Genomic DNA, 13119 nt, shown 5'->3' on the forward strand with positions numbered 1-13119 from the left:
TATCCATCTCCATCTGAAGTGAGTTGGAAGTTTGCAAAGAAGGATAATTTGTCATCAATCAAAATTGGAGTCTTCTCAAATAATTTTGAATGGACTTGATAATTATGAGGATGCTTTTTACTTTACAACTAAAATTCAATTCAAGGATCACATAGAAATGATGTAGGATTTTTGTGTGGGGTTTATATTTGTGGTTCAAAATGATTTTCAAAGTTTTGTTGGTTGGTAGTTAAGGTGCATTTTGTGTAGTTGTGATATTATGATGGTGGTACGCGTACGTAGTTGTGTCGGTGGTTTACTGGTCTTTAAATTAATTAAGTGTCTATTGTCAATTTGTCATTGCTGAATTCTTCGGTACACATATTATGTGAATGTGTATCGGTACACCGCTGATGTGGTTAACAAGTAATATAGTAATTAATGTATTTGTCACAAAAAAAAAAATTAAAGCAGATTTTGTTTTTTTATTAAGTTTTTTATATTATAATAATTCGATGGTTTACTGGTCTTTAAATTAATTAAGTGTCTATTGTCAATTTATCATTTACGGAAAAAAAAATTGTATAGAACATTTAAATCTCCTGTTGGTACATAGCCAATTCCTTTTTTCTTTTTTTGGTTACATGGTATAGCCAATTTCAATACCAATACTTTTTCTATTGATATCATGAGCCGTTATCCACATTTATGTGGAGATATAACCATTGTTATAGAATAAATTTCACTTCATTGTGTCCAATATATTGGACACTTCACTTATTCACCCTTAAGGTGAAATTTTTAGCCACTAGATTACTTGACAAAAAAAAATTCACTCCATTTTTTTTATTGAAGAAGCTAAATTTGTCCACCCAAATTAGTATCAGAGAGAATCGAACTCGAGACCTTAACGAAGATCACATTCTCAGGTCCCAAGTCAATATCAACCAACCCAAGTGGGTAAAAAAAAAATAAAAAATTCACTCCATTGTTCTCCTTGTGAATTGTTGAGCACAACAAAAATTGATTAATTTGCTGGAGTTTTTATCAATCAATTTGCTAGGGTTTTCAACATTTGCAAATCGAATTATATATATATATATATATAGTGTCGGTGATTAACTCTATGCTTTTTTTTTAATAGCATACAAGTATATGTTAGATATAAGAAATGTTCTGGACTGAACTAAAGTCCAATACATCTGATATGCCCAATAAGCAATGAGGCACAAAAGATAACTCCTCCAAGCAAGGACATACACGTCCTAAGGAGCACATGGCCCCAACCAAAAGGTCCGGTGCTTGAAGCTCATAGCGACCACATTCAACCACATAACCTCGCCGTTGGAACAATCTTGTTCTGCCCGTTTAAAGTCGGGGCGCCGTATGTAGGCTTATAAATTTTTATAAGTTCTCAAACCCATCGCTCTCACTTCTTTTGGAAACCTTAAACCCATTTCTCCACTTCAAAACGCAATTCCAATGGCAGGATCCATAACCACTCGCTGCAGAGCTTTAATAAACACTTCTCAAATATAACAACTCCAAAACAACTCTAACCCTGTTTTAATTGTGATTGGCGAATCTTCAGCCCAAGGGGCCTTCACTTTTAGCAACACAACTTTAGACATTCTGAAATTATGTTCTTCTCAAATGACATATTTAAGACACGCTGTCTTAGACAACGTGTACAACTTTATAACACGATGACACTATATGACAACAAGCTAATAAATAATAAATAAAGCAATAAAGAACACAAAGAAACTAGTAACCTATTTCGGTTCAACTTTACCTACTCTAGGGGGCTTCCAACCCAAAAAAAGGAAAATCACTATTAATAGTGAGAGAACATTGACATAACATGTTTATTTTTAGAAAATATATTGTACAATTATGATTAGTAAGGATATATTTGTATTGATTAGGCATAATTAGTTTCCTAATATACAACTTGTAATTCCTGTATATTATACAGCCTGATAATCAACAATAAACATCGAAATATTTTCCTATATGGTATCAGCTAGGTTTTCGATCAACCTTTTCTCCTAGCTGCCACTCCCATTCTTCCGCACCACTCAAACTCTCCCTTGCCTACATCCATGGTCGATCCCACGTCATCTGCAGCAGCAACACAATAGCCCAAATTCCACTCAGCTTTTGGAATCACCAATGTGAAATCCATCAATCCAATCACGTTGGACAACGATTGAAGCCTCTATCTCTCATGGTCTGCATTGTTTCAAGTTCAAGCTCGTGTTCATAACGTGCTTGATCATATCATCCCTCCCATTCATGAAACAGAAAAACAAAAAGCAGAAGACACAAAGAAAAATGATCCCGATCTATGGAACCGTCTCGACGCGGTCGTTTTGCAGTGGATGTATGCCACCGTAACCTAGGATATTCTCAGTTCCATCCTGGTAATCAACGATACGGTTGAAAATTGTTGGAAAAGAATTACTGTTATGTTTCAAGATAACAAGCATTCGAGAGCAGTCCTCCTCGAACATCAATTCACCAACACGAATTTGGAAGATTTTCCGTCCATCAAAGCCTACTGTAATCGCCTCAAATTACTCTCTGGTCAGCTTGCAAACGTTGATTCTCCCGTGAACAACACTTGTCTTGTGTTAAAAATGCTTTCCGGACTCACCGACACATGTGCAGGATTCGTCACGTTCATTCAGCAACACGATACCTTGACGCAATTTGAAACGGTTGGAACTAGAAGAATCAACCATAGCACAACGTGTTGCACGCGAATCCAGCACTACCTCATCTCAAGAAGCCTTGCTAGCGAAATCACAAGATGACAATTCATCTTCTTCCACCTCTTCTACTGTTAATCCCGCACGTGCTCCCAGCAACAACAACAATAACAGTTGCGGCAACAATAATCGGGGACGGGATCGCGGTTACAAGGGGGGAAACTCCGGCAGTGTTAGCTCTTTGTTAGCTCTTTGTTTTGCAAAATCGGTTGAAGAAGAGCAAGAGCTCAACCAATTATTGTTTAATGACGATAATCTCCATACTCAGTCAAGTGTTGTTGAATCACCTCCATACTCAGATGTTCTCACTTCGGCTGACAAGAACAATGTAAAAAAGAAAGTGAAGCATTGGAATCATGATGAACATAGGTATGTATTTTATTTTAGAATTTATAATTAACTATCAATTTATTTTGCTAAAACTATATTTTTAATACTTGTCTCTATTTGTATTAACAACTTTGTAGAGAGTGAGATCATTAAATTTTTTATTTTATTTTTTAATACAAAGAGGGGCTAAATCCCCAAGAAAAACAAACTAAATTAATGCAGGATATCAATCCCTATAGTATCAACTAAATTGAATTTTGCTAATAAATATCTTTGTTTTCCTATTTTTAATACACTTTTTCGAAACATACCCCTTATTAATATGATTAATCTTAGAATATGAAAAATCAACAATGAAGGTATTAATACACAAGAGTAATTTAGTAATAGTAGTACACTTTTATGACAAAATTATTACCCCAACAATTTTTCTTAATACTCATGAGTTTTGAAAAGGTTCTTATAAAAAGGGACGGGGGAGTATTTAGTATTTGTTTGATAAGTTTTGGAAGTTGACTTATAGTTTATTGTACTACAGTAGCTTATAAGTTTGTTTGATAAAAATGAGACGTGTTTGGTTATAAGTTTCTCTAGTTAACGTATATCATTCACTAAACCATGTATTTTTATGTTATTTTGTACTTAAAACAATTAAATTTGTCAAACACTTTAATTTATTTTATTAGTTTCTCAGTTATAAGCTATCAGTGTTCAGTTATCACATATAAGCTAGTTTTTCAGCTATCATCTAACTTTTTAGCTTATAGCTTAATTTTACCAAACAGAATTTTAATGTCTGTTTAGTAAAACAAATAAGCTAACTTATAACTTATTATATTAGTTTATAAGTTTGTTTTACAAAATTGTGGGTGTTTGATAACAAGCTTTTTTCACTAGCTTATTATAGCTTATAACTTTTGACCTTTATTTTTGTTAACAAATACTACTCACTTACAAAAAAAACTACTCACTTACATGAAATAACAATTAATGTACTTTTATGTCATTTTATTCTTACAACAGCTAAAATTTACTGAATATTTTAATTTCTTTCTACTAGTTTTTCAACTGACAGCTAAAAGGTAATTTATCAGCTATCTAGTTTGTTAAAAAAAAAAAACTAGCTTAAATTTACCAAATAGGAGAACCTTATATATATATATATATATATATATATATATATATATATATATATATATATATATATATATATATATATATATAATGAATAGGTCATCTCACCAAAAGTGTTACAACATATATAGCCTATTTTTTGTTTTGTAGGTAAATGAAATTATAAGCTATTAAAAATTCACACATAAAGTAAATAATTGAGATTGGTTTGAACTCCGGTCATGACATTCAACCTAAAAAAGTTGAGTTAAAATTTGTTAACATGAGATTACTTGGGTCCTTCTGATATACACCATACCCAATTTATATATATTATTTTGGGTAAATGATCATTTACCACCCTGCAAAATAAGAAAATTTTCGTTTACCCCCCTATGCAGATATTTTTTCTGTTTACCCCCCCTGCAAAAAATAGATTCACTCATTTTGCCCCCCGTGTGTACAGCAGGACATGTGAATGTGCAAATCTGCTGACATGGCTTGTACACGTGGAAAAAATAATTAATATTTATTTTTTAAATTTCACGTCAGATAATATTTTTTTTTTTAAAAAAAAAATCCTACAAAATAAAAAAATGGATTTTCTTTTTTTTTTCCCAAAAAAATCCTACAAATAACTTTTTATTCCTACAAAATTTTTTAAAAAATTTCCAACAAAAAAAAATGAATTTTCTTATTTTGCTCCCAAAATAAATATTTACTCCAAAATAAAGTTTATTTTCAAAATAAAAATTTTAAAGATTTATTTTCAAATCTTTTTGAATTAAAAAAACATGATCTTTATTTTTTAAAAACAAAACATTATTTTTTTGTTAATCTCTTTGAATTAAAAAAATAGAAAAAGAAGTTTTATTCGCGTTTTCCTCTTATACCAAAATCATTTGCCCTAGAACTAGAAAAATAGAAGAAGCAGAAGACAATAACGAAGTAGAAGACGATTCCGGTGATTGAAGAAGACGATGACGAATATGATCACGACAGTGGAAGCAAACCGGCGAAGATTCTGTTTTTTTTAAACCAAAAAGATTTGAAAATAAATTTTTAAAATCTTTATTTTGAAAATAAACTTTATTTGAGAGAAAAATATGAAAATTCGTTTTTTTATTCTAGGAAAAAATAATAATTTTGTACGAAAAAAAATTATTTGTAGGAAATTTTTAAAATTTTGTAGGGAAAAAAAAATTATTTGTAGGATTTTCTTTTAATTTTGGAAAAAAAATTCGTTTTATTAATTTTGTAGGAAAAGTTTTTTTTTAGAAAAAATATTATCTGACGTGGAATTTAAAAATAAATATAAATGTTTTTTTCCACGTGTACAACCCACTTCAGCAAATTTGCACAATCACATGTCCTGCTGTACACACAGGGGGCAAAATGAGTGAATCTATTTTTTACAGGGGGGTAAACAGAAAAAAAATCTACATAGGGGGTAAACGAAAATTTGCTTATTTTGCAGGGGGGTAAATGATCATTTACCCTATTATTTTAAATGTAATTAAATTTGATTTAATTGTATATTTGGTCTCTAGTATTTATTTTAAGTTTTAATTTGGATCCTTACATTTAAAAGTTTCAAGTTAGCCTTTAATTTTTGTAAATTTTTTGTTTAAGTCATCCATGTGGCTGACAAATTTGCATATATGGACAATTTAGAAAGGTGTCACATAAAGTTTTAGATAAAATTAACTCAAAATATAATGGAAAGCTAGACAAAATTAACTCAAAATTTAAAGAAAATGACGAACTTATGTTGATATATATGTAAACGTATGAGACGCAATAACTGGTCATTTTTTAATTGGACGGTCCAAATTAATTAATGCATAGACGAAATAACTATGTTACATCCGATTCCAAAATATTACCCATCTGTTTCAAAATAAATGACCTATTTTTTACTTTATCTACTATTAGCATGATCTTCTTTGACCGTATTTTTCTACTAATATGTATATGCAAATATTAGCATACGAGATATTGCTTGATTTGTCTCGATGAGTATTTTCAAAATATATAATTTTTATAATTTTTAATAATAAATAATTTTTTTTTGGTACATAGACGAAATGACAAGCCATTGAAAACTCACACACACAAAGTGGAGGGACCGGGGATCGAACCCCAGTCATGGCATTCGACACTAACAATTTCGGCACTTCTGCCGGTTGAGCTAGGATTTGTGGACAATAATAAATAATTTAAGATATTAATGATTAAAATTGTGCATTGACAAACATAAATGTGGTCAACTAGATAATTTATTTTGGAACGGAGTGAGTAAGATCCAGAAAATAATACTAAGAAATGATAAAATTGAGATTATAAATGTTAATCAGTTTGGTCATATTCGGACCTTTTTTTTAGGGACCAAACTGATTAACGGATATGTCTTTAATAGACCTATTTGGACCTTTTTTTTTCTTTAAGGGACCTATTCAGACATTTTTTTCTTTAAGTGACCGATCTGAAACAAAAAATATCTTTAAGGAATCATTTTACTAATTTAAGACTTAACTTTAAATTGTCTTTATATCTATTACATATATAAAAAGGATGCAAGAGTTTGGGCTGAATTTTTATTAATACCTATTTTACCCTCACTTACTTGGTTGGTTATCAAACTACACCCATCAAATATGGTAACTGCATACCACAGTTGTGTTATTCAAGTTTAATAAAATTGCACTTAAGTAAACAAACTAACTTTACCCTGATAATTGAAAGCAGAACCGCATACAAATTATGCTTCTTAACCAAATAACAAGGTATTCATTGTGCCATACAATTTCTTTGTGGAAGTAAAAGAAGATCAAATCAACCAATTTTCTCTGCTCTCTATTATACAATACAGGTGCATACTATTTGTTTAATATACTAAAAAATATAATCTTCCTACTTTGAAGGAAATCACGTCTGTGTAGGAATGAAAATCAACACCCATCATTAATCGTGTGTTTCGTGTTTCTCTATCCCCTACTAAACCAGGTACTGGTTTAGTCATTGCTGTCAAGAGGCTTAACCAAAAAAGCAGTCAGGGGCATATTGAATGGTTGCACTAGTAGAAAAATGACTTTTGGATAAGGGATTCCACTACTGGTATGTGAATACCAGTAGTGAAACACATTTGACCAAAGGATTCCACTACTGATATTTGAATACCAGTAGTGAAAAGTTCATAGACAAGAGATTTGACTACTGGTTTTCTTAAATCGGTAGTGAAAAGTAGACACGGTGGCAATGTTGTAATTACGTTGAAATTTGTTTTAATTGGATTTCACTACTGATGTGGTTTTCCACGGTAGTTAAATCTCTTAACTTAGAATTATATGCTGTGTTTTCATTCAATTCATTCATATACGCATGCGTTCGTTTTCATCCAAACGCAGTGACTTCGCGAAACGCAGTGACTTCGTCTTCTTCGTCTTCGTTCCACAAATCCCAAATCGTGTGACTTTGAAATCCCAAATCGTCGCCACCTCTCTTCCTCTCTCTCTCTCTCTCTCTCTCTCTCTCGGTGTTTCCGATTCAGGTTCGTTCACAATTCGGCGTTTCAGATTCAGGTTTGTTCACGATTCGGTTTTTCCGATCCAGGTTCTTTTTCACCGCATCATGTTTAGATTCACGTTTCCTTCAAGCTTCAGATTCATGATTCACATTTTCACCACAGCTCTGATTTCACCTTCAAGCTGCAGATTCATTCTTCCTCATCAACCTTCAAGCTTCAGATTCATTCTCTGATTTCACCTTCAGCTTCAATCTTCATAATTCAGGTTCATTTGATTAAATTTGGTAATTAGGTTCACTTAGTTTAATATGATTTTGAAATCTGGTAATTAGGTTTTTGAAATTTCAATGTTGTTCAAATAGGTTTTTGAAACCCTATTTTAGTTCTATTATAGTGATATCTTTCCTATTAGAATGCTTAATTTGTGGTTAATTGGTTAATAGTATAATCATAGTTCACACTCAAACATTTAAAATGTTATCAAATTTTGGACTTAACAAATTAAGGCCACAAGTTTTGACTAATATTTTCACTAGGAGGTCTTTGATGTTAATAATTTCTAATATTCATTGGATAATTCATAGCAATATGATAAATACAATTTCTAATACAATGTGTAATCCCTTCTAGAACCGTCGCTCATTTAGACATATTCAATTTTTAATACAATTTCTTTGGACTATTTTAGCTTAAGATATTATTGGAGAATGGATTGATTTGTCTAGTGCATATATGCTTTGGTTAGGGCAATTGAGAGCAAATCTCTTGAGGTTGATCAGCAATGACTAACTTTAGATATGTTTTACTTTTGCTAAAATTCTTAATGGTATACCCTTTTACAATTAGTATCTTCTTATGATTTTTACGAGTTCTTGGTGAATTTGATGATGCATTTGACACTGACAGTTTAAATTTTAGGCTTTGCATCTGCCTTATCATGTTTAAGCATTAACTGAATTTGGTCACCTGCTAATCTTTGGGGCTATTCTAGTTTCCAATCATGTCATTGTCTAGATATTCATCGATTGTATTATGCTCTACGTTGAGTCACAAGCAGGTCTTTGTACATTTGCATTGGCCCTTTGGTTGTGCTAATGAAAGATGTGGAAGGCACTTGCAGGTCATTCATTCATTCACCTTAATTTCGTTTTCGTTTTTCTTTTTAGGGTTTATGCATTTTGCTGCTGAAATTGAAGTTTTTGTTATAAGCATTTTGTCCATAGGAGAATTAGAAAGCCAATTGGAAATGTGTTAGGAGATTCATGGTTAAAAATACTTATTCCTGTTACATTCTCCTGCATACAATTTATTAGAACTCAAAAATCTCAAGAATGGTCTTCAGAACATTAGAAAGTTTGAAATTTGATTTTGTAGGCGTAGTTAAGGTTTTATGGTTGTGGTTGAATCCTTTATTTCTTGATCCTGTTGTATCATTTATTTGGTTGAGAATATCATTCTGACAGTGACTTAATGATGGTTATGTTGTTTCTAATGTTTCATAGATACCTTGAGCTTGCAGAATAAAAACAATATAGTGAATGAGGAAAATGAATTAGATTTTGGAGAAATTTGTGAAGAAACAATTTTGAGGAGGTAACAATTTGATGTTATAGTGAAATGGTGTGTGCTGAATTGAACTGTAGTTTCAAATGTGTGCATTATTACCTCATTTTTCTGTCTTCCTTTTTATTTTTGCACTATTTGAATTGATTTTGGTTGGTTGGCTAGTATTTGCTCTTTCATACTATTTGAATTGATTTTGGTTGGTTGGTTGCGAGTATTTGCTCTTAATTTTTATTTTTGTACTATTTGAATTGATTTTGGTGTCATTTTTGTTAACACTATTCCTATAATTTGCAGGCTGAGAAGATTGGATTGGAATCCATGGATGTAGAAGCCTTGAAGAAGCTCAACAAAAACAAGAAGTTGGTGAAGAAACTCGCCAAAAAATATCAGGCTTTCTTAGCTTCTGAGGCTGTCATTAAGCAGATTCCTCGGCTTTTGGGTCCTGGACTCAATAAGGCAGGCATGTTTTTTTCCCTCGTTCTAGGATTTAGATAGGTTTTTCATTTTATCTTTTTAAATTTTAGAGCATTTGGTACATTTGTTTTGAATATTTCATTTGATGCATTATAGTCTTTTATTAATATCTTATCATTTATGTTGTTTATCTTCTGATTTTGAGTGCTAGCTTCCTAAAAATATATTTTAAATGAATTCCACACCATTCTTTCCTTGTTAATTTTTTTTAGTATATTTTAAATGGTTAATTGTGTCCTTGAGATTTCATAATTCAGTTATAGCATAAGTTGGTGATTTTGATATTTTGCATTACATTACAGGAAAGTTCCCAACTCTTGTTTCTCACCAGGAATCTCTCGAAGGAAAGGTTAATGAGACCAAGGCTATGGTCAAGTTCCAGCTTAAGAAGGTGCTCTGCATGGGAGTAGCCGTTGGTAATGCTAGCATGGAGAGCTTTATCTATTAAAGAATTTACTGCAATAAAACTTTGTTATTATCATTGCATATTTCAATTTTGTTCTGTTATGTTGCTAACAAGAGGTATAGTCAATAATTTGATTGTTCTGCTGATATTTGACATTACGTTTGCATTGCAGATGGATCTCAGAGTTGGAGCATTTGTTTTAGCAAATTCACTAGTTTCTCGTCAAGCACGGAAAATTGCATCTGTGTAAGTATGTTTACAAAATGAATTCTCGAAAATGTACGTGTTTCTGAAATAGAATAATCATGTTTACCTAAATATATAAATGCTTGTTGAGTTTGATTAAACATTAGTTTTCTTAAGTGAACGCATAAAGGAATTTTGACAAGCTCATACATTAGGCAAATAAGAATTATTAACATGAACATGCTGGTAGGCTTCTGAAAATTGAATTGCTGCTTTCCTAGATGTATTTACCTGCTCTGTAATGACATTGTTGTCTTTTTGAATGAACTTGCACAAATATATTGCATTCTACATTCCCCTGATAACATCATTTATTTACTTTCCTCAGAAACTGGAGGACTGCAATAATTTCATCTAGTCCACTTATCTTCTTAGGATTTTTTCGTCTTCTTACAACAACTGGTGTGGATTATCAGGTGGGATTATATTCATTGAGATTCTTAGAAATTTCTGTGCCAACAAACATTATGCATTTGCTAATACTGCATCTTATTCAACTTTAATGAATATAATGACCGATGTGGTTTTGAAATTTTTATGTTATATGACATAGTTCTCGAAGCCCTATATAATGACCGATGGGAAAGGCTAGGAGTGCTGGCCAGAGTGCTGACCAGGAGGAGGATGATGAAACTCTACTGCTTGTAGAGTATGTGTAAAATGTAGATATATGTTGGTGTTCTTTCATTTCTTTGTTTTTTCTTTTGTTCCGGGGGGCAATATACAGTGCTAATGATAGCCCTTCCGATGATAGATTTTTGTATAAGACTGTTGCAATTTTAGCCATATGAATAAAGTATTCCTTTCTGTGTAGACTCACATTGTCTTGAATCATGTTAGTGTATAATATTTTTAGTGTTAATAGATCTTCTCAATTTGGTTACTTTGAGTGCCAAAGTCTAGTTATTACAAGAAGCATAAAAAGAGGTACCAATATATATGGTCTGTTTGTGATGCCTAAAAATGGTACAGGAAGCAAAAAAAACAAAAAAAAATAAAAATCAAACATACCACTACTGATATTCAGTTTAACAGTCGTGAAAACCAAACATACCACTACGGATATGTGTAAATACCCGTAGTGGAATCCCCATGATTTATATTAAAAAAATTTGAAACCATACATACCACTACTGGTATTCATTATAACCGACGTGGAATCCCATACATACCACTACGGGTAATTGGAAAACCCGACGTGGAATCCCCATAATTTTAAATAATAATTACAGAAGAAATTAGGATACCACGACGGGTATTAAAAGACCCGACGTGGAAAGTATGGACTTACAACGACGCCAGCATTTACTACTGGCCACGGCCAGTAGTGGAAAGTCTGTTTGGCCAGTAGTGGAATCCCCTTTCTGCACTAGTGTTGGTAAGTATCATTTTAGGCTCAATAGTTTAGAATTTTGTGCAATGACTTCCCAATTCATTAATGTAGTATTTAACCATTTCTTCTTCAATTAGTTTTTCCTATTTTACCAAATTCAACATGTGTGTTTTATTTTTTTTCTACTGCTGCTTCAAAAAATAAAATACCTGAACATGTGCGTGTTTTAATTTAAACTTGCATTGCATTTGTATTTATAATTAATGAGATATGTAATAAGTGATTTCTCCAGGATTCTTTGGATTCCAATGTGAGGGTGTAATCCACAAGCATCCAAAATCCGCTTTATATAATCTTCCCTTTCCCCTTTAAAGAAACATGCAATGTGCAGAAATATTTCCTTCTCCTCATGTTGTAGTCCATCAACACTCATCTGAAGCACATCCATAATTTTATTGTCTGGATTATTCCTCAATCTATCCAAAGCATCTCTCCACTGAGTAGCATCTCGGGTACATAAGAAAGAACCCACTACTCTAATTGCCAATGGAAGATGCTGAGCATAATTAATGAGAAATGTCCATGCTAATATTGTATTTTTAAGACGGCGACATGACACCGACACTTATAATTACTTAAACTGTAAAGTAACATTTTATCCATTGTGCGATACTCAATTCATAGTAAACATACACTGCTCCTCAATTCATTGTGCGATACTCTTTGCAAATAAATTGTGCCATACTCAATTCACACCAAAACCTACTACTACTTTTTATTGCGGGTGACAATGATGATAATCATAAACTATTTGTCGTATGATGTGAATCCCAACATATAGTTTTCCATCTTATTCTTAACTTGAACCACCATCTATGACCATATAGTAAACAGATTAGTAGTATATATATCATCAATAAGGGAATATAGCTTGAATAATGCGGATCACCAAAAATTTGTTCAGGATGAAATCTTTTGGATACCGTTTAGATTCATTAGAAATCGCAATACAGTGTCTCGACTATGTGTACATTAGCTTAAGCAATACTAAAACATACTTGAGAAGGATTCTTTTTGTGACGGATTTATTACAAAACATTTCCTCAAATCCAAAAAAAAAAAAATCGAGGATACATGTAGAAAATGAAAATCAACGATGGACCTGATTATTATGTACATGGTTTGGTCCACCTGGTGAGAGCCTATCTCCTCCTCCTGCCCTATCTTCAAGAGCAACACGATACCGTCTTTGCTTTATTCGATCAAACATTAAATCATGCATGAGACGTTGGCTATTTATATGTCCACCTTCAAGTCTTCGAGCATGATGAGGAGTACTCATGAAAATGGTGGAGACTATCATCAACATGAT

The 13119-nt window shown here is 32.1% G+C and overlaps 1 protein-coding gene across 4 annotated transcripts; it reads left to right on the top strand.

The window, feature by feature from the left end:
• Nucleotides 1–7562: 7562 nt before the first annotated feature.
• Nucleotides 7563–11227, top strand: LOC123921353 (60S ribosomal protein L10a-3-like). Of its 4 annotated transcripts, none has more exons than XM_045973851.1 (6): nucleotides 8328–8842; nucleotides 9583–9748; nucleotides 10065–10178; nucleotides 10341–10414; nucleotides 10743–10830; nucleotides 10968–11227. In XM_045973851.1, exons 1-5 carry the CDS (start codon nucleotides 8723–8725, stop codon nucleotides 10770–10772), a joined length of 504 nt encoding a protein of 167 aa, XP_045829807.1. In that variant the 5' UTR covers nucleotides 8328–8722; the 3' UTR covers nucleotides 10773–10830; nucleotides 10968–11227. The 4 variants fall into 4 exon arrangements, with proteins under 4 accessions (XP_045829809.1, XP_045829806.1, XP_045829807.1 ...); XM_045973852.1 differs by having other exon boundaries at nucleotides 8329–8842; nucleotides 10341–10418; XM_045973850.1 differs by lacking the exon at nucleotides 10743–10830 and having other exon boundaries at nucleotides 8322–8842.
• Nucleotides 11228–13119: the final 1892 nt, after the last annotated feature.

Source organism: Trifolium pratense, linkage group LG4, assembly GCF_020283565.1.
Source record: "Trifolium pratense cultivar HEN17-A07 linkage group LG4, ARS_RC_1.1, whole genome shotgun sequence".
Taxonomy (NCBI): domain Eukaryota; kingdom Viridiplantae; phylum Streptophyta; class Magnoliopsida; order Fabales; family Fabaceae; genus Trifolium; species Trifolium pratense.

What these genes read in the sequence shown, in the direction of transcription:
- LOC123921353 (XM_045973850.1), top strand. Translation starts at nt 8,723, where the DNA reads ATGTCATTGTCTAGATATTCATCGATTGTATTATGCTCTACGTTGAGT. An exon ending in CTGCATGGGAGTAGCCGTTG is followed by an intron (nt 10,179 to 10,340) that starts GTAATGCTAGCA and finishes TTTGCATTGCAG; the next exon opens with ATGGATCTCAGAGTTGGAGC. An exon ending in GCACGGAAAATTGCATCTGT is followed by an intron (nt 10,415 to 10,967) that starts GTAAGTATGTTT and finishes TATATGACATAG; the next exon opens with TTCTCGAAGCCCTATATAAT.